Source organism: Kogia breviceps, chromosome 19 (genome assembly GCF_026419965.1).
Source record: "Kogia breviceps isolate mKogBre1 chromosome 19, mKogBre1 haplotype 1, whole genome shotgun sequence".
In the NCBI taxonomy this organism is placed as follows: Eukaryota; Metazoa; Chordata; class Mammalia; order Artiodactyla; family Physeteridae; genus Kogia; species Kogia breviceps.
In genome coordinates, this window is record NC_081328.1 from 45,260,385 (window position 1) to 45,285,147 (window position 24,763).

Consider the following 24,763-nt stretch of genomic DNA (forward strand, 5'->3'; position numbering starts at 1 on the left):
TTTGATAGCCACTGGGTTATTTCCACCTTTTGGCTATTGTGGCTAATGCTGCTGTGAATACTGCTCTACATTATCTGTTTGAGTCCCTGTCTCTGATTCTTTGGGGTATATACCCAGGAATGGAATTGCAGGATCATTTTATGTTTAACGTTTTGAGGAATGGCAGCTGCACCGTTTTACATTTCTACCAGCAATGTAAGAGGATTCTCATTGCTCTACATCCTTGTCAATACTTAACTGTGTTCTGGTTTTGCTTTTGTTTTTGTTTGTTTATTTTTGAGAGTAGCCATTCTCACAGGTGTGAGGTGGTATCTCATGGTTTTGATTGGCATTTCCCTAATGATTTGTGATGTTGAACATCTTTTTGTGTGCTTACTGGCCATTTGTGTCTCTTCTTTGGGAAAATGTGTATTCAAGTCCAAGTGTGCGGGGTCCGGAGTGTTCACTTCCCTTCTCCTATCCCTGATGTGCAAAACCCCATGTATTTCTTTTTTTCAATAACTAACTTCTGGGGGATCGTTCATTATATTTTATACTACTTGAATCAAATATGTATTCCTTTAAAAGGAAAAATGTTTAATGATTTAGGGTAAGTATTTTAAAGAAAACAATCATGAATGTGTCTTCTGGACATTCTCTCATTTTAGGGAAGGTTTTTTAATATGGCTTTTCTTGTTTAATTCTACATTTAATTGATTTTTTAAAAACCTCCAGTCCTGGGGAGTTTATCATAAAAAGTTCTTGCTTAAGAATTGCATTTGATTTCTCTGAGTCTTGATGGGAGAAGGAAGAGAGGAAGCAGAGAGCTGGAGAGGCCTCCTGCTGCCCCTGCTGGAGCACAAATGGGTCTGAGTCCCCAGCACGGTGAATGTCTCCACACGGGGTGCTGGGGCTCTGAGTCAGATGACCTTCAGCAGGACCAAGGGCACAGCCAGGCCAGGGTGAGGAGGTCTGGGGCCCTTTCTGCTGGAGCTGTGATTGGAGCCAAAATGTCCCCAGATGTGGTTAAAGATCATTCAGGGTGAGATGTTTATTGGAGGAGATGCCAGTTCTTGGGAAAGAGGTGAGACCGCAAGTGCAGCCTGAGAAACAGTGAGCCCCTCGGGGTTTACGGCCCCAGCGAAGCTCAGTAAGAGGCATGAAGGCCGAGAGGTGCCCTGGGAGTGGCGGGTGGGGACGGAGGCCCCTCTCTTTGTTCTTTTTAGAGTGAGAAAAACATTACGAAATGCTTTGGAAACTGTTCTGTCTTGTTCAAATAGGATTGGGGTGGGAGGTGGGGTGAGGTGGGGAGTCAATAAGACCGAGAAAGTATGAGGCTTTAACAAATGTCTGGGAAGGAGCAGCTCCGAAAAATTATAGGTGTTCTGCTCTCGGCAATTATGTATAATCTGAAATGATTCTGTGTAAATTGAGTGTTAAGGAAAGCTCCATGTCACTGCGGGGGGGTGGGGGGTGCTGCCCTGAGAAGCTGGCTCCGAGGGAGGCTTTGTTGCGCATTCAGAAAAAACCTTCCTCCTTCCCCCACCCTCCTCCCCTCCCCCAAAGGGAGGTTGAAGAGGGAATTTGGAGATCAAAGCACAGAGCCAAGAAGATCCTTATGCAACAACAAGTCCTAGAGGAGGGGTCCCAGAGGAGGGGTCCTGACGCAGCCCATCACCCTCTCCCTCCCCTTCTCCCCAAAGCGTGTAGTGTGGTTGGAGGACAGATGGGAGGCCCCGGGGGCAGGACCGCCAGGACTGCAGAGGGTGGCAGCGGAATGTGGCCTGTTTGTAACCACGCAGCTCAGCTGCTCCTAAAGGTGGGGAGGAGGGGCCACAGCTGCCCAGACGGGATGAAACAAGGACTGGGGTGAGGTGGTACGGAGGGGGGGGCAGTGGCCCCAGCCTGGACACTTCTTGTTCTGAGGACGGTGGGAGGTGAGCGGAGGGTGGGTGCGGACCGTCAGAGAGGGCAGATGGGGGCCGTGGGACGGCCCACCACGATCCCGTGGCTGGGGAGGTCCGGGTCATGCCCATCAAGCAGTGTGAGCCCGTGATTGCTCCAGATGCCTCACGCCTATAGACTGTGCGGCCCCCCACCTCCCTGGGGAGGTCAGTACTGTTATGAGGAAACAAGGGGGGACGTTAAGGAGATTGCCCAGGACTCGGGGTGGAACCCACTGTCCAGGTCCTTGCTGGGAGTGACCTCCCCCTCAGGCTCACCATGTCCAGGGCAAAGTCACCGTCTTTGACCCCCACCACCCTCTGCGGCCCCAGCGCCCCCACCTCCGCCAGCAGCACCCCTGGAACAGACATGTCTCTCTAGCCTCCCTCCACTGCTCCTGGTCATTGCTAAGCCCCCTGTGCCCCCACCCATCCTCTCCTGCCTGTAACACACAGGGATGACTTGGGTTGGGTTCCCCAAAGCAGAGCTCAAGACTGGAAGGAGGTGGGGGAAGCAGGCAGGGCAGGGAGGGAGCCAAGGCCAAGGCCAGCCCCAGGCGGCTCCACGGGGACGCTGGACCATGACCCACACTCCCAGCTGGAGGGAGGGCACTCCTGTTCCCCGACGTCAGAGGTTTGCCAGCTTTGCTGCCCCCAGGGACGTGGTGTAACCCTGGCATTTCTAGAGGAGGGGCTCCTGTCCCCCCGAGGGCAGCTCCCCAAGGGTGGGTGCAGCTTGAGCTTAATGTCACGAAAAGGATAATTTTTCCCTGGAGTTAGTTTAATAATTTCCTCAAATAATGACAGGAGGGCTTTTCCTGACATTGTCTTTTTATTGTTATCATTGACTCAGTGTTGGGTGGCTGGCAGCCAGCTAGGCCACGGGGGCGCTAAGCACTGAGCCGGCTTCAGGGAGATCGGTGCCCTTGGCACCCGTTACAAGGAGGCTGGGAGTCGGGGTCTACCTGGCTCAGTGCGCCTACTGCTGCCGCGGGACCCCTGGCGTCTGCCAAGTTAAAGAGCTGTTTCAGGTGCTGGGTTGTGCCCACGTCAAGTCCACCCCAGAATGCGGTCAACACGTGAGCCGTCAGGCTGAGGAGGGGCGGCCGTCAGGGCAGCGCGGAACCTCCTGGCGGTGCCGGTGTAGGGTGGCGACAGCCCACGGTCTGCAGGGCGGCGGAGGCCTGCTGCTGCCCCATGGCCCACGGCCCCCAGCATCCTCCCGCTGAGGGCCCGGCCGGCACAAGTGGGGCCCCTACAGGCAGAGCCGGGAGAGGCAGGAGGCATGGCAGTGCTGCCGTCCCCTCGCTGGGCCCCTCCTTCCTCTCACACACGGCCACGGGAGCCTGGGGGTCCTGGCCGGCGCCCTCTTACTCGGCTGCTGCCCGTCGTCCCCAGATTTAGGGCCTTTTCACAGCCTTGGTGCAGGCCACGTCCCCCTGCGGACCCCTGCCCTCTGGCTGGCCCGGAGACTCTCCCAGGCCTCCGACCCCTAGGGGCGGGTCAGTGTGCGATGCTCTGACCTCTGACCTCTAGGATCCCACAGCTGCGTCTGACCTGGAGAGGTCTGTGGGGCCTCCGACGACTCGTGGCCTTGTCACGTGGTCTCTGGGGGCCAAGGGCCTGCGGAGCCAAGGGTGGGATGGCGAGGAACAACTGACAGGCACCGGGCTGCCGCTCGCTGGGGACTCCAGTTGAAACGAGCGTGTGCGTCCTGCCCAGGACACTGCGTCCACCTCTGCCCGTGCACTCAGGGCTCTCTTGGTGCAGTCAGCCCCTCACGGAGCTTCCACCCACTGCTTTCGCACCACGGTGGACGCTCGCGGCCGTGTACCTGCACACGTGTGAGCAGAGCACGTGCACAGGCGTGGTTCCCTCAGGTGGGTCCCGCTCCCTGGCGCTCACCCGATCACCCACTGGACACTCGCTGAGCCCTGTGGCGAGCGGGACACCGCTGGGCACCGTGGTTAGAGGGGAAAATGGGACAGACACGCCCCAGCCAGCCATGGAAGTGCAAACAGCTAGGAGCTCAGGTGGCGCTGGGCACACCAGCCGCCTCGTGGGGTGACTTGGAGCTTCCGACGCGAAGAAGGGATGGGCCCTGGGCCAGAGGCGCCTTCCGGCCCAGACATGGGCTGGACCGCTGGGCCTAGACGGCAGCACTAGGTCCCAGGAGATCCGAGAGGTGGTTCTCAGGGCCGGCACTGGGCGCTCAGCAGGCGAGGGAGCCCCATGGGTGCTGCCCGTCCCAAATCCACCCCCAAGTTGGGAGCAAAATGAAGGGGTTGTTCTGCAGCAGCTGGAACCAGCTGTGAGCACCCCCTCAGGTCCCACCACCTGGGCAGGTCAGCAGCTGGCCTGGGCGGTGTGTGCCTGCAGGTCGCCAGGCCAGACCCTCACCTGCCAGTGAAAACCAGTCAAGCCGCCAAAACCTTTCCTCCACCACCGGCTGAGTCAACGTTGTAAGTGGCTCAGCAGATGTTTCTGGAACCAGGATTTTACATTTACCAAATGTAAATCGGGCTTCATCCACGTGGGATGAGTGGGGATACGTGTGAAGTAAAACGCTGGCCCTGCAGCCCAGCATCCTGTGGGCAGAACTGCCTGCACGGAGCTCTAGACCAAGGCGTCCCCATCCTGCATCGCCTGTGTGCGTGGCACGCGTGTGCTCTGTGTCATCCATGCAGGAGGCGTGCTGGCAGAGCCCCAACCCCTTGGGGGGACATCGTGAGGCCGAGAGGCCACAGAGCGCGGAGAGGTGTGAGGACACGTGGGGTGTCGTGGTCGACACGGCACCATGTGCGGTTCTCGGGACATGACGCTGCTTCTAAACCTGCTGTAAACCTTTGATTTCTCTCTCATTTTAGGGGGGAGCCTAAGTGTTCTGCATTTTGTTCTCAGAGTTGACTTTTATGTCAAGTCAGTATTGATTTTCTACTCAAAATATTTTATTTTGTTTTATTCTTCTTTTTTTCTTTATTTGGTTGCACCAGGTCTTAGTTGTGGCAGGCGGGCTCCTTAGTTGTGGCTCGTGGGCTCTTTAATTGTGGCTCGCCAGCTCCTTAGTTGCGGCTCACTGGCTCCTTAGTTGTGGCATGTGAACTCTTAGTTGCAGCATGCGTGTGGGATCTAGTTCCCTGACCAAGATTGAACCCAGGCCCTCTGCATTGAGAGCGCAGGGTCTTAACCACTGTGCCACTAGGAAAGTCCCCAAAGTATTTTAAAAATTGTGCCGAGGGCTTCCCTGGTGGCGCAGTGGTTGATAATCTGCGTGCCGATGCAGGGGACACGGGTTTGTGCCCCGGTCTGGGAAGATCCCATATGCCGCGGAGCGGCTGGGCCCGTGAGCCATGGCCGCTGAGCCTGCTCATCCAGAGCCTGTGCTCCACAATGGGAGAGGCCACAACAGTGAGAGGCCCGCGTACCGCAAAAAAAAAAAAAAAATTGCGCCCAATGCTGTAGCCTGCCCGTTGTAGACTGTAGTGTTTTCTTTCTTAATCCCACTTAGTAAGTTACTTTTTAGTGCTTTAGTCACGGGGGGACACACTGACCTCATATCCTGGAATGGACATGGGCCTTCTCTTCCTGTTCTCTCTGATTAGGATTTGGGATTTTAAGGTCTATCTGAAATATTATTAATGTGTATTATTCAGTTCATTTGGGAGCAAGATTCCAAACCCTGGCAGTCATCTTTTTCTTCCACAGAAGAGCATCGTATTAAAGCATTAAATCTACCCTCCATCCATTTCCTCCATAGATTCAGAAAGAGCAGGTGGGCCTGGTTCCTGGTACTGGAACAACTCAGTGAAATAAAATGATGATGCATAAGTGTGGGCGAGAAGGGTTGATGAATCCGACGGCTTCCCTGGCCATGTGTAACCAGTTCTCGTGTGATGGCTTGTGAGTGAAGGGGTGCCCGAGCCCGTGATCCTCTGTCCTGCAATACTTCCAGAAAGTTCAGTGATTCAGACACCCTGAGTGCCCTTCTGGGGCCTCTCCTGCCAGGGCCTACGGGATGGAGGACCATTGCAGGCCAGCGTGCTGTCTCGTAACAAACATTTATTTTACCAAGTGTGCGTCTGTGTAGGCCTGACCCTTGGTTTCCTTGAACGAACCACACGTGAGAACACTTCCCAGCAGCGTCCTCAACAGCTGTTGAATATTCACATGCTGGAAGCCTTGGTGCCTTTTCTGAAAGAGCTGCTGGCAAATCTCTCTGGAACTTCGAATGATTCCTTCCATCAGCCTGACGCTGGAACTGAAAGTGGAAAACGTTTCCAGGACGTGGAGGTCTCCCTGGGTTCAGTCTGAAGGTCAGATGAGAAGGGGCCTTGTGGCCCCTCCTTGTGGGGAGAGACGCTACGGAGAACACAGTGAAGTGACCGACGTGCACGCGGGCGCCGGAGCTGGCAGGACGGGGGAGGCCTGCTCTGGGCCTCGGGGACTGTCCCTTTGGGACCAGTGTGCAGCCCACGAACAACACGCCTGACCCGTGGAGGGCTCTCTAGGTCCCTCTGTTAGGATGGCTCAGCCACAAAACTGGAGGAAACAGGCCCAAACCTCTGCTGCTCGGCTGACAGCTGCTGCGCGGGAGCCCTCGTTCTGGATGAGGAGTTCGTGGGGCCCTAGGCACCTCCAGCCCCGTGTCCTTTCTGGGGACGTAGGGGGTGCCCAACGGCAGCTACAGAGGACTCCAGCCCTGAGCGCTATGCCCCACTACCCAGCTCTGGGGGTGAGCCTCTTCCTCTCCTCCTTCCACACCAGCCCTGGACGGGGCAGGGCCGCCTGTGGCACTTCAAACTTCTCTTACCTTCTGGTCGTGGTATTTCCACCACTTAGGCCACCCAGGACACACTTACGTTGGTTCTACTTATGTACTGCTGCTTAACCAGCGACTCCAAGCTTACGGCTTAGAACAACTTGTCATTGGTAACGGTTTGTGGATTAAGTGGGCAGGTGAGTCTCTTGGGCTTGCGGTGGGCTGGAGACCAGGGCTGGGGGTATCTGTGGTGCCTTTCCCCCAGATCTCTAGGCACCTGGTCTGCTTGGCTGGAGCAGCTGAGAATTTGTCCATCTTATCTGGTCATTGAATTTATTGGCATAAACTTAATAATGTTCCTTTACTATGCTCTTAATGTCTGTAGGTTTTATAGTGACTTAGGTTCTTTTATTCCTCATACTGATTATTTGTGTCTTTTATCTTTTATTTTGATCATATGTAAGTTTGAGATTTGTCAATATTATTGGAGGTTTTTTTTTTTTGAAGAATAAGCTTTTGGTTATTCTTGATAGTTCATTTTCTATTTCATGGATTTCTGCTCTTGTATCTATTATGTCCTTTCTTCTGTTTACTTTGAGTTTACTTTGCTCTTTTCCTCTCTTAAGGTGGAAGCTTAGATCATTGGTTTGAGACCTTCTTTTCTAATATAAGCATTTCAAACTATAAAATTTTCTCTAAATATTGTTCTGGCTGCATTCCACGATTTTGATGTGTTGTTTCTTGCTTTTTGGCCTGAAATCTTTTCTGAGTTTCTTGTGTTTTTTTCTCTTCGACCCATGGAAATTTAGAAGTACGTTGTTTTAATTTCCGAGTATTGGAGGTCCTGACAAAGCAGTAAGCAGCGCAGGAGGGAGGGCTTGTGCTCACGGAGTCCACACCCACCCAAGGCCCGACCCTCAGACAGTTCTGGTGAAGGCCTGGCTCTTCGCTGACTAAACCCCTTCCTTCTCGCCGGAGCCGCCCGTTGTCTGAACTAGCCGTTGCCATTTCTGTGCATTTCCTCCTGCTTCGTGGGTCTGTACCACTAAAGAACAGATTGAATTGTTTGGGGACAGATACTTAGAAATATGATGTGATATAGCAGAAATTGATACAACATTGTGGATCAACTATATTTGAATTTTTTAAAAAAAGAAATATGACATGAGCCACAAATGCAAGCCAAAATATAATTTAAAAAAATTTTAATAGTTAACACTAAAAAGGTTAAAAAAAAGCAGATGAATTTAATCATAATATTTTATTTAATCTAATGTATACAAACTATTATCCGTTCAACATGTGATCAATGTGAAAATATCAACGAGATATTTTACATTCTTTTTTTCATACTAAGTCTTCAAAATCTGATATGCATTTTACACTCACAGCCTCATTTCATGTGCCTGTGTGCCTGGGGACTGGGTCTGTTTTCTCTGGTCAGTCCCACAACCGGGGGAAACAGTTGGAAATCAGGTGTGCAGCTGCAGAGTCACTCACCAGAAAACACATCTGGGGTTTTGGCAAGTAAGCATTGAAAACAGGAAGCTCAGTTTTGCTTTGTAATGGTTTCCAAATAACAGTGTGAAATCAGCTTTTTTCTGACAGTCGGGAAAGTTATGGAGCACGTTTCTTGGGACTGATGTTTTGTATTTTCTAGAAAATGCTGGGTTCAGAGGGCCTCAGGGGCCCTTCTGTGGCATTTGTCGGGGATAGGCCTGGTTTCCCGGACCCTCCAGGACGCCCCCTGCCACCCCCCCAGGCACCCAGATGCTGGGATGCTGGAGTCACGCGTCTCAGAACTGCGCTGATGGCTTCAGGACACTCGTGCTGGCAGCTTCCTTGGTGGCAGCAAAGAATTTGTTAAAGATTTTTGAAGTTTGTATCTTTGCACCTCAGCCGCAGGCACCACCGACCTGATCTCTGTCGCCAGTGATTAGAATTCACATTTTTAGGATTCCACACAAATGAAATTGTGGTGGCTGCTCTTCCCTCACGTTCACCTGAGTTGCATGCGTATCAGCAGCTTATCTGATTTCTGGGAGGCGTCCATTGCGGCTCCGCCTCAGCGTCCGGCCATGCGTTGTTGATGAACGTTTGGGTTCAAACAGTTCTTGTCTGTTGCGCAAAAAGCTGCTTGGAACATTCGTGGACAGGTTTTGTGTGGCGTGTGCCCGGGAGCGGGGTGGCTGGTCGTGGACAGGTTTTGTGTGGCGTGTGCCCGGGAGCGGGGTGGCTGGTGGTGCAGAGGGTCTGAGCATCTGCTCAGCTGCTTTGCAGAGTGGTTCTGTCTCACCGTCCCTCCTGCAGTGTGTACGATTTTCACTTGGTGTTGTCAGTCTTTTTAATTGTAGCATCTTGAGGGTGTAGTGTGTTTCATCACAGTTAAAATTTCATTTCCCTTCCCAACTAGATACCAGGAGTACTCCTCCCATCCCCCCACCCCACCCCACCCCACCCAGGTGTAACCACTAAAAACGTTTGCAAACGTTTGGGGGGGGGGGCGGTGGGTACACTGGAAGTGTTACCTTAAATGGAAAAAGGGTCTTTGCAGATGTGATTGAGGACTTTGAGACAGGGAGATTGTCCTGGGTTACCCAGGTGGGACCTAAATGCCGGCATAAGTGTCCTTATAAGAGGGAGCAAAGGAGATTTGACCCAGAAAGAGGAGGAGGCACCAAGCTGCTGGCTGTGAAGACCGGAGAGGGACTGGGAACCAGGGAGGGTGAGGGATGCTGGCAGCCTCCAGGAGCTGGACCAGGGGAGGAACGATGGTCCCCCTGCCTCTGAACGGACGAGGCCCTGCTGACACCCCAGTTTCACACTGCGAGACTCATTTAGAACTTCTGCCCTCCAGACTGGTATGAAAATAAACTACTATTGTTTTAAGTCACTAAGTTTGTGGTAGTTTGTGAGAGCAACCACAGAAAACTAGTGCAATTACTGCAAGAAATTAAATAAGGCCTAAGTGTGCTCATGGGTTAGAGGACTCAGTGTTGAGATGTCCATCCTCCCCAGACTGAGCTATATATCCATCATGGTCCCAGTCGATATCACAGCAGGGTTGTTTTTTTTAAATAGAAATTGACAAACTCATTCTAAAATTTTTTGGAAATACAAAGGCTTTAGAATCGCCAAAGTTCACCTGAAAAAGAACAAAGTTAGAGGACCAGCACTACCTGACCTCAAGGCTAATCCAGACAATATGTGTTGGCGTAAAGACAGACAAATAGATCAAAGAAACAGACTAGAGTCCAGAATTGACCCATGTGTACACAGACAACTGAATTTTTTTATAAACATGCAAATGCAGTTCAGTGGAGAAAAGAGCATAATCTTTGAACAGATGAAAAACTTGGATATCGTTATCCGATAAAATTGAACTTTAAATCCTCACACCATATATGAAAGTTAACTCAAAATGGATCCTAGAACTAAATGTAGAACTTAAAACTATAAAACTTCTAGAAGAAGACAGAAAAATATCTTTGCAACCTTGGGTTAGGCAAAAAAGTTCTCAGATAAGATACCAAAATCACAATTCATCAGAGAAAAAACTAGATACATTGGACTTCATCAACATTACCAACTTCTTAGCATCACCCTTCTGCTTTCCATAAAGAATATGGGAGTAAAATCTCTGAGTGGGGAATGAAACAGGAAGGAAGGGGGCAGGACACAACCTTTGAAAGAATGACATAGCCCAAGGACATGACATAAACTGATTAGAACCAAATGGGTCCAAGATGGCCGACAAGTCGGCTTCCACTAGACCCTGAACCTCAGTATACACTCACTGTAACACATCAGCCAGCTAAATGACACACCCACAGGCGTCATGACAGTTCCAAGACTGACCATAAGGATCAAAAAGTGGGCAGTGGCCCAATTCCTGGAAATCCCTGCCCCCTTCCCAAAATAGCTCGAATACCCCTCCCACTCATTAGCCTATGAAATTACCCACCCCTATAAAAACTGACAACCCCACACCCTGGTGCCTTTTCTCACCTTCTGAGATGGCCCACACTCTGTCTGTGGAGTGTGTTTCTCTCTAAATAAATCCACTTCTTACCTATCAAAAAAAATTTACAAACTTCTTTGAAAGACATTTTTTTGTTTTATTTTTTAATTAATTAATTATTTTTGGCTGCATTGGGTCTTCGCTGCTGCACGCGAGCTTTCTCTAGTTGTGGAGAGCAGGGGCTACTCTTTGTTGTGGTGCGTGGGCTTCTCATTGCGGTGGCTTCTCTTGTTGCGGAGCACGGGCTCTAGGTGCACAGGCTTCAGTAGTTGTGGCATGCGGGCTCAGTAGTTGTGGCTCATGGGCTCTAGAGCGCACGCTCAGTAGTTGTGGCACATGGGCTTAGTTGCTCCACGGCATGTGGGATCTTCCCGGACCAGGGCTTGAACCTGTGTCCCCTGTGTTGGCAGGCGTATTCTTAACCACTGCACCACCAGGGAAGTCCCAAAAGACATTGTTAAGAAAATGAAAAGACAGGCCAGGGGAATGGGAGAAAATACTTACAAATAATATCTGATAAAGGACTTGTGCCCAGACCTCTGTAGGACTCTCAAGACTCAGTGATAAGAAAACATACATCCCAATAAAAAATGGGCCAATGATTTGAATAGATGCTTCATCAAATAAGGTATATGGATGGTAGATTAGTTCAGCATCATTAACCATTAGAAAAATGTTAAGTCCACAGTGAGATACCACAGCACACCTATTAGCACATCCAGAATATAAAGGCTGGCCATCCCAGGTGTTTGCGAGGATGTGGAGCAAGGGGAACTCACAGGCTGCTGGTGGGAATGCAAATGATCCAACCACTATGGAAAAGAATTGAGCAATTTTTTCTGAAAGCTCACCATACAACTGCCTTATCATCCAGCCACTCCCTCCTGGGTGTTTACCTGAGAGAAGTGGAAGCCTCTCCACCCAGAGGCTTAACACACAGAGGCCCACAGCACAAACCGGGAGCAGCCTGCATTCACTAATAGGCGAATGGAGAAACAGCTGTAGTTTTGAGCAAACAGGCGGTACTGAGTGTGAGAAACCAGAAAAGAGCACTACTGCGTGACTCTATCTATGTGAAATTCTGGAAAATGCAAGCTAACTTATTTGTGATAGAAAGCAAATCAGGGAATTTCCTGCTGGTCCAGTGGTTATGACTCAGCACTCTCACTGCCAAGGGCCTGGGTTCGATCCCTGGTTGGGGAACTAAGATCCCGCAAGCCACTCGGCCAAAAAAAAAAAACAAGAAAGCATGGGCTTCCCTGGTGGCGCAGTGGTTGAGAGTCCACCTGCCAATGCAGGGAACACGGGTTTGTGCCCCGGTCTGGGAAGATACCACATGCCGCGGAGCGGCTGGGCCCGTGAGCCATGGCTGCTGAGCCTGCGCGTCCAGAGCCTGTGCTCCGCAACGGGAGAGGTCACAGCAGTGAGAGGCCCAAGTACCGCAAAAAAAAAAAAAAAAAAAAAAAAAAAAAAGCAAATCAGCAACTGCCTGGGGAGGGAGACAGGGAGCTCGCCAAGGGGGACAGACAGGGGCATGAGAAAGCTGGGGAGGGGGCTGGTTCAGGGGTAGCCAGGTCTGTGGTCTGGAGCTGGGGGGCAATTAGGAATGACACTGTCAGTGCTGATGGGCTCCAGGGTGGGAGGGTCCGTGGAGCAGGGCTCTGGAGCACCTAACACTGGGGGTGAGGGCGGAGCAAAGTTGGAGGTCACTGAGTGTCTGTGTCCCCCATTCCTGTATCGAAGCCCTGACCCCCTAATGTGATGGGACTGGGAGGTGGGGCCTTTGAGAGTCACTAGAGTCAGCTGAGGCCGTGAGGGTGGGGCCCCGTGATGAGCTGAGTAGCATAGACGCTGGAGCTCTCATAGGGAGAAGGGTGCCTGCAGGCTAGGAAGAGGCCCCACCAGACCGGACCCTGAGCTGTGGCGTGAGCCCCTATCCGCGGTGTCCATCTCAGCAGCGCCGGCAGAATGAAGCCTCACAGGTGAGCCGAGCCCGTGTTATTAACCAAACATTCGGCTCGGAGGCCTGGGGGCTGAGAGTGTGTGTGTGTCGGTCGTTAGAATCAGTGGGTGGTAGGAGCACACGGTGGTCATGTGACGAAGCCAACGCGGCCAGACGCAGCGCCCGTGCTCGAGGGTGGCGGTGGCGGTGGCGGTGGGGGTGGCTGTAGCCAGCCCCGCGTGGGGACCTCAGCCCTCCTCCCGGGGCCTTGCCGGAGCCGCCCCCGCCTTCTGAGGCTGCAGCGCCGCTGGGTGTGGGAGCTGTGTGCTGTGCTGAGGAGGGTGTGGGCATCCCCTGCCCTGTGCCCCTGATCAGAGTGGAAGTGAGCCGACTTAGGTGCCTGGGGTCTTCAGTGTCCGCACATCCATCTCGCAGGTGGTGGGCTAGCCCTCGGGGCCGCCTGCCCAGGGCACTGTGGTGGGGGTGTCTGTGTGTGTGAGCGTGCAAGGGGCTTGTCGGAGTTGAAGGCTCTGTGCCTGGAGCCTGGGGCCAAGAGAGGCAGGGTGTTTGGGAGCTCCCTGGGGACCCCTTGCCTCCTGGGGGCTGCCGTCCTTCTCCCTCCCTGCCTCGGACCCTGACCCAGACGTCAGGGCGGGCAGTGCAGCGGAGCGGAGGCAAGGGAGCCTGGTGCCCTGCTCCTTCGTGCCCCCTGAGTGTCAAGGGAGAGAGCCCTGCGTTCTGGTCTCTAGTTGTTGGCAGAACCTCCGTGGCCCAGGCCAGGGGTAGTGGCTGCCGGCAGGGCAAAAATCCCAGAGAAGCCAAGAGCCGCTCTCGGCCCCTCGGTGGGCCGGCTGGACTGGCCGGAGCCCGTGGGGCAGTGGAGGCAGCATCGTGGCCGCGCCAGGGAACTGGCCCTGGGGTCCTGCTGACCTGCCCGACGCTCTGGGGCCTGGCCGTGTTTCACACGTGGGGGACAGGAGGTCTGCCCCGGCCACTTGGACATGTGATGGAGTGCAGTGAGCGACCCAGACGGGCCATTCGTGGAAGAAAGGTTGGTTTTCTTCTAAGACAGTTTTGGTCAAGATTTCTTGTAATGAGCCGCTGGGATTTGAGAGGCGGGATACGCCCATTAAGCCTAGGTCACTGTCTCCCGAGGGCTCCACGGCGTTCCCCAGCCAGCTGGTCGGTGGCCAGTCTGGACAGGACCCGGGCCCCCTGCTCTGCCGCAGGGTGAGGAAGCGGGACCCAGTGGCAGCCTCGAGGAGACAGACAGTGGCACCTGTGTACAGAGGGTGGCGAGGGACTCACTGCCCGCTGGGCCCCCTACCCGCTGCACTTCACACACCAGGTTAAAACATGGGATTCGTTCACGTACACATGATTCAGTTTAAACGGTGACTAGAACTGATGACTGGCAAATTTCTAGAAGGGTTGTTAAGACCCTCACAAGTTCTGTCTTGCTGGAAACCACAGTTAAAACTCGGAACCCGCATGTAGGTAGCTGCTCCACTTCCTAACTTCTCGGAGGGGTGTGAGGGACCCCACCGTGCCTTCGAGCAGCGCCCACGTCAATCGCCAACGTCCTCGTCACCACTCCAGCCTCGTTTCTTCCCTGTGTCGCCAGAGAGAAAATTCCACAGATGTGTTTCCCCACATTTGTGGTTGGTGAGGCTCCAGAGTGAGCAGAGAACTCAGGAGGTGGGGACTTCTGGAGGGCCCTTCGGAGCTCACTGTGCCGGAGGCCCCAGTGCACAGAGGCAGCTGCAAAGCTGGTATCCCCTTGGCAGCGCTGTCTCCTCTGGTCAGTCTTCACGTTGGACAGTGTGACGGCCTGGAGAGGTGGCCGGCTGCTGTGTGTGTGTGTGTCTGTGTGTCCATGTGTCTCCGTGTGTGTGGGTGTGTGTGTGTGCATATGTCTGTATGTATCTATGTGGTTGGGAATGTGTGTGCCTCTGATTTTTTTTGCACAGATGTCCCCTCCAAGGCATCATTAAGCCTGGAAAAACCATTTAAATAGAAAATGTTTAAGAAAAATGAAAGTAAAGCGAACTCTTTTCCTTTTTGGTGTGCAGTTTTGTGAGTTTCAGCACACGTGTACATATTTGTGTAACCACTACAACCCGGCGTTGTTTTGTGTAAGTTGGTGATAAATGTTTGGACCTCGCCCTCATTAACATTCCCCAGCTTTAAAAGAAGCCCAGTGACCTGTGTGATCGAGGTTGCATTCGCTCACGGCAAAACTCAGGCTCAGGGTCGCACCTGCGGCTCAGACGCAGAAGCCACTTGGGGCGCCGAGTGAGCTGGTGGTGGGATCATCTTGAAGCAAAAGTGCCGAAGAGTTGCTGGCTCAGGGCTGAGCAAGCTTGGCGGGTGTGGGCTGCACGCGGGGGGCGACCTGTCCTGAGTGACCGTTTGCTGCTAGACGTTCACAAGCCACGTCCAAATACAGAAGAAGCGTCCCAGGCACAGAGGGACGTGGGTCTGTCCATCCTGCTCTGTTCCAGCTCAGCCTCCGGCCTCTGGCTCCCTGTCCCCGCAGTGCGCTCACAGCCTCTGTCAGCGATTCGGGTCCGGGACGGACCGAACACCTGCCAGGTTCTCAAAGAGTCAATGGTGCAAGTGCAGGTTTTATAACATAGTAGAAATAAAGTAAGACTGCAGAGCCCCCAAGCCCAGCTGTCCGCCAGTCGTGCTGGACGTGGCGAACAAAGCCCCACGTGGTGGACGTGCAATGCCTTGTCACCCCTCTTCATTTTAGATGCCTGTTTTCGTTAGCTCGCTCAAGCAGTGATTAGAGCACGCCCCCCGAGAACCTGGGTGGTGAGCGTTAGCCGCAGAACAGGACCTGGTGGGGGAGCTTGAGCCCATCTGTCAGCCTTGGGAGCTGGACACCGTTGACCTGGCCCTAAAGCCCCTTGAACCTTTGTACCGACAGGGGAGGGATGTGCCCGTTTGCTTGTCACTTTCTGAGTGACTTTGTGGGAGACAACCTGTGGGTTGGTTGTGTGATGAGCTGTTCTTCTCTGTTAATTATGTCCATACGAATTGCTTCCAGGTGTTTACCTCCAATGGCCCCACCGTGATCATGCCCACCTGGTTCTGCTCCCGAGCCTGGTTCTCCCACGTGGGCCCATTTGACGAGGGCGGGCGGGTAAGTGCGGGTCCCGTGGATCCCTCCTCTGGGCGGGGCCGGGCGGGGCCGCCGTCCCTGTGAGGGCCTTCGCGGCGCTTCCTGCTTCCGGGGCCACGCCACGCGTGCTGAACCTCCCAGGGAGCGGCCGCGGCACGGCTCGGCCTGTGTTGTGCGGGCAGCAGGGGGTGTCTGTGTGAAGGCTGTGGGCGCCGGGCGTCTGCTCCTGGCTCACACCTGCCCGGCCCTGGTTGCCTCATCCTGGCTGTTTGTGGGAAAGTGCAGGGGGTGGTTGGTGTCACCCTGCCACCCCTGGACGACAGCGGGAGAAGAGCTCCCCCGTTCTCCCGTGGCCGCTGGCCCTGGGCTCTTCGGGTCCAAGCTGGCCTGGCTCCTTCGTCTGCACCCTCGCCTACCTGTGGGGTCTCAGCTGCAGGGTGGGGCCCATGCTGGTCTCCGGGCTCCGGCCTAGAAATGGGGACGCGACGCTGACCTGCTCCCCTCCCACCCCGACAGTCTTAAGAGTGAGCGCTCCGACACCGAACAGAAGGTAAATCTTAGGTTTAATTTATTTTCCCTTAACCCCCCCTCCCCTTAAATTGGCTTTGAGATCGCGAGTTCTGGCCCTCGTGGTGGAAGGGGTGGGCCAGGCATGTTAAGGCCCATCAGGCCGGAAGGTGGGGGTAACTCAGGCCCAGGCTCACCGTCTGCCCCAGGACCTTGGCCACGGTGCTGCCTGCTCTGAATGTCCTCTCTGCTTCGGGGGGACCTTCACTGACTGCACAGGGGCCACGTGGAACCTTGGCTTGGAGCCGACCCCCTCCTTGATCCTACCCGGCATTCCTCTGCCCAACCCCCTGCCCGTCACGCACACGGTCTCATTTTGGAGGGAGAGGCTGGCTCCCCCACTGCCCCCTGCCCTGGACCCTGGCCGGACGGTCCCTCATGGCCGCCCAGACGTGCCCTCCAGGAGCAGTGCTGGTCTCACGTTTACAAACCAGGGGCTCGAGGGCAGTATAGTGCCCTGAGGGCTGGACTTAGGTTTGGGAACTTGTCCTCAGCTGATTCTCCAGGCCCAAGAGGCTGCAGTTCTTGCCCATGGAGAGAAGGGCAGGGAACCGAAGCAGCCAGGACAGTCGAGGTGCTAAAGGACGCAGAGCAGGATGGTGGCGAGACTCGGGGGTGAGGGTGGCCGAGCGGTCGTGGGCACAGCGGCCGTGAGCTGGAACCTGCAAGGTGCACAGGCCTTAAATTGGGAAAACGCACTCGCAGAGGCAAGGTGGGGGAGGGGAGTTGGAGATTTGGAGGCGGGCGCAGGACAGTGTCCAGCTGAGGGGTCTGGGTGTCCCCAGGAGGCAACCGTTTCAGGCCCTTAAACAGAAAGGAAAGTGACAGAAATGCTGTTTGTTGGTTTAGAACGGGGCTCTTCTGAGGGCCCGTCTGGCCTGGGTGAGAAAGTTCTGGAGGGGGAACGGCCTGGAGGGGGGTCGTGATTGCTCAGAAGAGCTGCCACCCAGCACGGCAGGCACTTTGCAGAAGTGCTTTTGCATCTGTTGGAAAGACCCCCAGGCTTGGAGTCGCTAGGTGAGTTACGAGCTGTCTCCCCCTCTCCAGAGGGTGTGCCCCAGGCTCCTCTGCGTTTTAGCCATTCTGATTGCAGTTCTGTAGATTGTTGTATTTTAATTTGCATTTCTGAGATGACTTATGATGTTGAGCAATTTTTCGTGCACCAATTGGCTACTTGTCTATTATTTTATGAAGCGTCCAGGTCTTTTGCCCAGTTTTAAGTGGAGTGTCTTCTTATTGTTGAGTTGTTGGTGTTCTTTTTTTTTTTTGCGGTACACGGGCCTCTCACTGCCGTGGCCTCTCGCGTTGCGGCGCACAGGCTCCGGATGCGCAGGCTCGGCGGCCATGGCTCACGGGCCCAGCCGCTTCGCGGCTTGTGGGATCTTCCCAGACCGGGACACGAACCCGCGTCCCCTGCATCGGCAGGCGGGCTCTCGACCACTGCGCCACCAGGGAAGCCCCTGTTGGTGTTCTCGGTCATATACTTGCTTGCGGGTATTTTCTCCCATCCTGGGTCTCAGCGTTCTGGGATTTCCTCTCACTCCCACTTGTGTCCGTCCCAGATTCTATCCCGAGGAGGTCAGGGTAGCAAGGCTGGGGCTTCCACCCCTGTTTCGTGGGTTTTATCTCCCCGCCCCGGGGCTTCCTGCTCTGGGCATTGGTCTCACAGATGCCATAGAGGTTGGCCACTCAGCCACCCAGAGCCAGAAGTCGGCACCTTCTCTTGTGCGTTAAAAACCTCTCTTGGTATCAAAGAAGGTCTGTATTTTGTCATCTCTGTATTTATCTCTCTTTAAATGCCCTTGGTCCCAAGTGTTCTGCTTAAACCTTTCCTGGTTGGCTTTTTTTTTTTTTCGGTTTTTGAAGGTATTTTGACTCCCACCTGTTGCCTGAACAGCAGCCACTAGATCACCCTGTTCCCTCTTTCCTTTCTCCTCCTATTTTGTTGCGTGATTTCCGCTCTCGTCGGAAGGCAACCCCGCGTGCTGAGTCCCCAGCCGCCTGTCTGTGTCCCTGGACTCAGCCTCACATGTCAGTCTGTCCGGGCCTTGGCGTTCCTTGAGTTCCTGCACATTCAGACTGTGGTTCTGGACATGTGAAGGGGGTGTGGGCTGGACAGAAAACCCCGCGTCACACCTCCCCGTGCACGTCGTGACAACACAGCTCCCTGTTGCCTTGCTTTGCCTGACGCTCCTTCGATTCGCTCGGCTTTGTAAGGTGCTTGACCTTTTCCTGGAGGCTCTGAGAATTCCTGCCTTGTTAAAGACTCGTGGTTTCACTGGGATTGGTCTTAATGCAGACCTGATTCCGATGTGTGGACCAGGTGTGCTTTTATCTCGTTTGGCTTATAGTTTTAAGTGTTAGCTGTCCGCCATTGTTGTGATTTTCTGTTTCAAAGACTCATTATACGTTGGCTAGATTTTCTTAGACTGTCTTCCATTTCAACAACTTTCTCTTAACCCTCATTACTTATTTTGTTATTTAATTTTCATTTTCTTGTTTATTTTCCTACATTTCTTCTGCGTCCCTTATTAAATTTTTATTCGGATTTGTTTTCCCTGGAGGACTTTCTAATTTAGTCTTCGTTTGTCATATAATTTTGTCTTTTTCTTCTCTTTCTTTTTTGAGTTCAGTCAACCCTCTTTAAGAGGTTTATTGGGGTATAATTCACATACATACGATTCACCTACTAAAATGTGCAGTTCGGTGCATTTTAGCAGATTCACAGGGATGCAGAACCATCACCACCATCTGATGTTACACAACAGTTCCACCCCCCAGAGAAGCCCACGTGCAGTCACACCGCCCCCAGCCCAGCCCAGCCCAGGCTAATCCTCCTCCTCTTCTCATGTCTGTCCTCCTTTTTGCAGGGGTCCAGCTTTGTTAGTTATTGAATTTCCGATTCAAGACGGGTCTCCTCATTCTCAAGCCTTGTGGAGGACGTGTGATTTCACCTGGGGGGTTAGTCACAGGTGTTTTTCTCCTTCATGGTTTTCCTTGTTGTTATTTGGGGTGAATTTCTGTCCACGGAAGTGTTTGTTTTCTGTTTCTTCTCACATGGGCTTTGTAGAGCTGCGGTTCATGGGATTCCTACCTCAGGGTCGCCCCCTCTGTCACCCCAGGGAAGTGCAGCGGGTGTTGAGGGCAGGGAGGGGAGGAGGGTGTGTCTCTCCTTCTTTGTTTCCTTTTGTCCCGCAGGGTCCTAATCCCCTTCCACCACATCTCTGAGGGCGCCTACCCATCCCACCGGCGTTCTCACACCCCAGAGGCCCCAGGGCTCGGGGTGATGCCCCAGGTCTGCCCAGGCCCCCATCTCCACAGGGGACCGGGGCTCAGCACCCCATCTTCCTCGACGTCACCTCGGCATCCCATCGCGGCCTCTGTCGCTGTTTGCGGTCGGTCAGCGGTGCCCAGGCTCTTGTGAATCGGGGGTGGGGGGTGCCCTCCACGCCCCAGGCACCTCCTCTGGCTAAATTCTCACTTGTCTCTTTGCCAGAAATAAGGGAACTCTGGGGCTGAGGTCCTCTTGGTCATGAGGAGAGAGGACATTTTATCTCCTTCCTAAATCTGTAAAGCGCAGAGTCACAATGTGCTTTTGAAAGGTGCCTCTGACAATGCAGAAAATTAGAAAAAGGAAAAACTACGCAAATGACCCGTGAACCCATCACCACACATCTGCTCTGAACTTTCTTGTGGGGTCCTTTTGTCTTCCTTTTACTGTGGGCCACTTTTAGCCAAGCTGCAAACACAATTTTGAAACTTGATTTTTAACTTAACATTTTGTTATAAATCTTTTCACGTCCTTGTGGTCTTTGTGAAAACACTTCAGTCACCACACAGTGGTCCACGGAGTCCCTGATGGACGCAGCTGCGCGACGCTGCAAGTGAAGGGGTTCGCGTGTTTCCGCGTTGCTAACGAGACCACGCCGATTTCCTGCTCGGCCGGCCCCCATCGCGCTGCCCTGACGGCCTTGCGGTGTGCCAGGGACCCCGGGCGGCGATTCCCCGGGGAAGTGGCGGCTTTGTTCAGGGACGGAGGCGGGCAGGCTGGCGCCCAGTGTGGCAGCTCAGGAGTGAGAGCTGAGTGGGCTGCTTCTGGGGATGGCGCTCAGGCCCGAGCCAGGAGGCAGCGGAACTCGCACCTGGGCGGCTACAGACAGAGCGTCAGTTCATCACGGACCCCAGAGGCCAGGGGCCCAGGCAGGGGATATGCTCGGGCCAGGAAGCTGGCCAAGAGGGGCCAGGGGTCCCATCCCCCCTGAGGATGATGGCCACCAGGCTCCATCAGGACATCGAGACCTCCGAGGCCAGCTGTGCCGCCTTCCTCTCGGGGTGGACGAGCTGGGGGGCAGCCGTGGCTTTACTGGAAGCAGTGGGCCCGGCCCTGGCGCTGGCATTGCCTCAGTGAAACCGAGCTTGGGCTGGGGAGCCGGCGGAGGAGGACAGGCTGGGGCCGGAGAGCAGCAGCCTCTGAGCTGTCAGGAAACCGGCCTCTGCCCGGAGCAGGGGTCCTGGTGGTGTCCCCAGCCGTTGCTGGGCTCTGCTCACCAGACACACCCTGGGTGACCTCCTGTCCAGACCCCCTGCTCACTTGATTTTCACCTTGAATTTAAGAAAGTGAGGGGGGCCAACTTGGTGTCCCCACCAGGACTGAGATCCCCCAGACTGAGCAGCGGGGTGGCTGTGACCCCAACGGCCAGCCCTGGTCTGCGCGTCTCCAGGAGGGGGCAGGAGGCCTGGGTTCTCACAGGATGGGAACACCCAGTGGGACGCTGCAGACCCTCGGAGCAGCCCATCAACAGGGAGGGGGCAGGTCAGCGGGCCAGCGGCGCGGGCCAGGGGTCAAGTTTGAGGCTGGGAGTGAGGGTGACACTGGGGCTTGGCTCCACCCCTCGGGCACATTCTTGTCCTGAAGACGCCTCTCGTGGTCACGCTTGCCCAGTGCCGGCCACAAGGTGGGGGAGCTGGATGTGTTGTTTTCCCGCTGAGGCCTCACGGGTCAGGCCAGGCTCAAGCGGCTGGGCCGCCGGGCGGATCCGCGTCTCCCGTCGCCTGAATGAGGCTCTGTCGTGAGTGGAGACACGCTTCTCTCATCCCGCAGGGTGTCCCCGAGGACTTGCTGTTCTTCCACCAACACCTGAGGAAGGGCGGCGGGCTCATCCGCGTGGACCAGAGCCTCCTCCTCTACCGCTACCACCCCGGCGCGGCCACACACTCCGTCCTCGAGTACGCAGGTCCAGGCGGGGTCAGCGGGGCAGACACGGGTGACCCAGTCAGGTCTCAAGGCAGGAAACCTGGGAGCATGGCCAGCACGGGGCATGCGGCCTCCCGGGAGGGACATTGTCCTAGGTCCACGGACCAGCATTTCCCCAGGATCAAGGCCACATGTCTGTTCTCACTTTTCTGAAGTGAGGTAGGATTCACGTGTAGTTGTTCTCTTGGGGTTTCGTTCTCACTTGCTTTGGGTTGACAGGATTCTCAGAGTGAGCCCCGCCCCCTGCTAACGTGATTACAGGCGGGCTGGGGGGCCCCCTCTTCCTTCTCCGCCCACCAGGGGGAGGGCTGCTGGGACCGAGGTTGGGCCGCTTCCTCCGTGGGGCATCACAAGGACACTAGCCCGTCCCTCTCACGGCCCCACGGCCCCCAGGCCCCAAGGCTAGGGGCCGACCTCCAGGGACGGGGCAGGGATGGTGCCGAAAGTACAGGCAGGGTGAAGGCAAGGGAGGGGTGTGGTTTTCTTTCTTTAGTTTGAACTGTGTGTGTGCGCACGTGTGTCTGTGTGTGCACGTTTGTGGGTGTTACATTTCAAACAGCTACAAGTATGTATTCCCCTTGGTGCTACCGTAATGCTGCTCTCTTGGGGACAGGGAGGAATGGGGCCCTGAAACAGGTCTACGATCAGGGGATCTTTTGATTGTAGAGAGCATGATGCAGGGACATGCATTTGTGTTTCTGGAAGTAGAAGAGACTTTGTTCTTCCCCTGGAGGGTGTGAGACTTGTTGGAAGGCATAGCTTCTCAGTTTCTGTCCTGTGAGGTCTCCTGTCCACTGTCACAGTGGGTGTGACGCTGATTTGGGCATGTGTCGTCGGTGGGGGGGGGGGTATCCCAGATTGCAGCATCCATATAGTTTATTTATTTATTTTTGGCTGCCTTGCGTCTTTGTTGCTGGGTGCAGGCTTTCTCTAGCTGCGGTGAGCGGGGGCTATTCTTCTTTGCGGTGCGCGAGCTTCTCATTGCGGTGGCTTCTCTTGTTGCAGAGCACTGGCTCTAGGCGTGTGGGCTTCAGTAGTTGTGGCACACGGGCTCAGTAGTTGTGGCTTGCAGGCTGTACAGTGCAGGCTCAGCAGTTGTGGCGCATGGGCTTAGTTGCTCCGTGGCATGTGGGATCTTCCCGGACCAGGGCTTGAACCCGTGTTCCCTGCATTGGCAGGCGGATTCCTAACCACTGCACCACCAGGGAAGCCCCCAGCATCCATATTGACTTGGGAGATCCTTGAACTTTTGCACATGTGCTATTCAACACTAAAACTTAGCTTCTTTGTTTTCCAGGTTTAAGCAAAAGAGCTTGATTTCTCTTCTGTTAAGTCTGAATTTTCATATAGTAGATTTAGTGGAACATCATTGGGAGTTTGTTGTCATGAACTTGACTCAACGCAAGTGTGATTTGCATACATGGGGTAAAGGTCATTTTCTAGGGGGACATAACAATGCTAAATGTGTATGTCCCTAATCCCAGAGTTTCAAAAGACATGAGGCAAAAACTGAGATTGGAGTTAGAGATTTTAATACTCGTATCTCAATAACTGATAGAAGTTGGGGGGTGGGGAAGTCTGTGAGGATCAGAAGATTTAAACAACACTGTTAACCAACATGACAGTAGACATTTAAGGAACACTATAGTCAACTGGAGAACATGCATTCTTTTTTATTGCGTGTGTGTGTGTGTGTGTGTGGTACATGGGCCTCTCACTGCTGTGGCCTCTCCCGTTGCGGAGCACAGGCTCCGGATGCGCAGGCTTAGCGGCCATGGCTCACGGGCCCAGCCACTCCGCGGCATGTGGGATCCTCCCGGACCGGGGCACAAACCCATGTCCCCTGCATCGGCAGACGGATTCTTAACCACTGTGCCACCAGGGAAGCCCCAGAATACGCCTTCTTTTAAAGTACAAGATAGACATTACTTTGGACCAATAAACAAATCTGAATAAATTTCAAATGATTGAAAGCATACTGGTTATGTTTTATAAATTAGAAATCACTAAGACATCTTTTTTTCTTTTTTTTTTGGCTGCGTTAGGTCTTTGTGGCTGTGTGGAGCTTTCTCTAGTTTTGCGGCAAGTGGGAGCTACTCTTCGTTGTGGTGCACAGGCTTCTCGTTGCATTGGCTTCTCTTGTTGTGGAGCACAGGCTCTAGGTGCACAGGCTTTAGTAGTTGTGGCTTGCGGGCTTTAGTAGTTGTGGCTTGCGGGCTCTAGAGTGCAGGCTCAGTAGTTGTGGCACATCGGCTTAGTTGCTTCATGGCATGGGGGATCTCCCCGGACCAGGGCTTAAACCTGTGTCCCCTGCATTGGCAGGTGGATTCTTAATCACTGCACCACCCGGGAAGTCCTAAGACATCTTGAATATACAAAATATTTGGAAATTAAGCAACCAAGGGAAAAAATCACAAAGGATATTAGGGAAAAAATTTAACTTGATGACAAAACAGTATGTCAAAGTTTGTGAAATTTAGCTAAAGCAGAGTTTATAGTAAGTTTTTATAGCTTTAAAAGCTTATATTATAAAAGAAGAAACTAAGCAATTGTCTAAGTCTCCACCTTTAAAGCTTTCAAAAGTAATAGCAAAGTAAACTCAAAGTAAATAGAAGAAAAGGAATGAAGAAGGTAAAATTGAAAATGGACAGTAAGTAGAAAAAAAAATCAGCAAAACCAAGAATTGGCTTGAAATAAAATCAATACAATTGACAAACCTCTAACAAGACTGAATTTTAAAAGAAAACACAGGTTACCAATATACTGGGAATTAAAGAGGGGACATCGTTACAGATCCAATAGATATTTAAAGTATAAATAATAGAGAATTCCCTGGCGGTATAGTGGTTGGGACTCCGTGCTTCCACTGAAGGGGGTTTAGGTTCAGTCCCTAGCTGTGGAACTAATATATCCTGCATGCCCTGCACATGGCCAAAAAAAAAGGTATAAATAATAATTAAAATTAATTAGTAATTTAAAAGCTTTTCATAACGAAAAGCCAAGCCAGATGGCTTTACTGATATATTCTATCAAAAATGTAAGGAAGAAATAATACCAATCTAACAAATTCTTTCAAGAAATAGAAGAGGAGAAAGATCTATTGGGTGTTGGGAGGGAGGAGCTTCACACTCACTCCATGAGACCAGCATGACTCTGAAGTAAAAAACG

General features: G+C 53.4%; 1 protein-coding gene across 5 annotated transcripts in view; it reads left to right on the top strand.

Moving 5' to 3' along the window:
- Positions 1-24,763, top strand: part of B3GNTL1 (UDP-GlcNAc:betaGal beta-1,3-N-acetylglucosaminyltransferase like 1) — a 105,046-nt gene that overhangs the window by 64,739 nt on the left and 15,544 nt on the right. For 2 of the 5 annotated variants that reach the window (XM_059046975.2, XM_067021303.1), the window contains exons 7-8: positions 15,700-15,795; positions 21,443-21,567. In XM_059046975.2, coding sequence (XP_058902958.1) covers positions 15,700-15,795; positions 21,443-21,567 — 221 coding nt within the window. Of the gene's footprint in view, positions 1-12,549; positions 12,685-15,699; positions 15,796-21,442; positions 21,568-24,763 lie in introns of those variants that run through there. The other 3 variants (XM_067021305.1, XR_009332500.2, XM_067021304.1) reach the window with 3 other exon arrangements.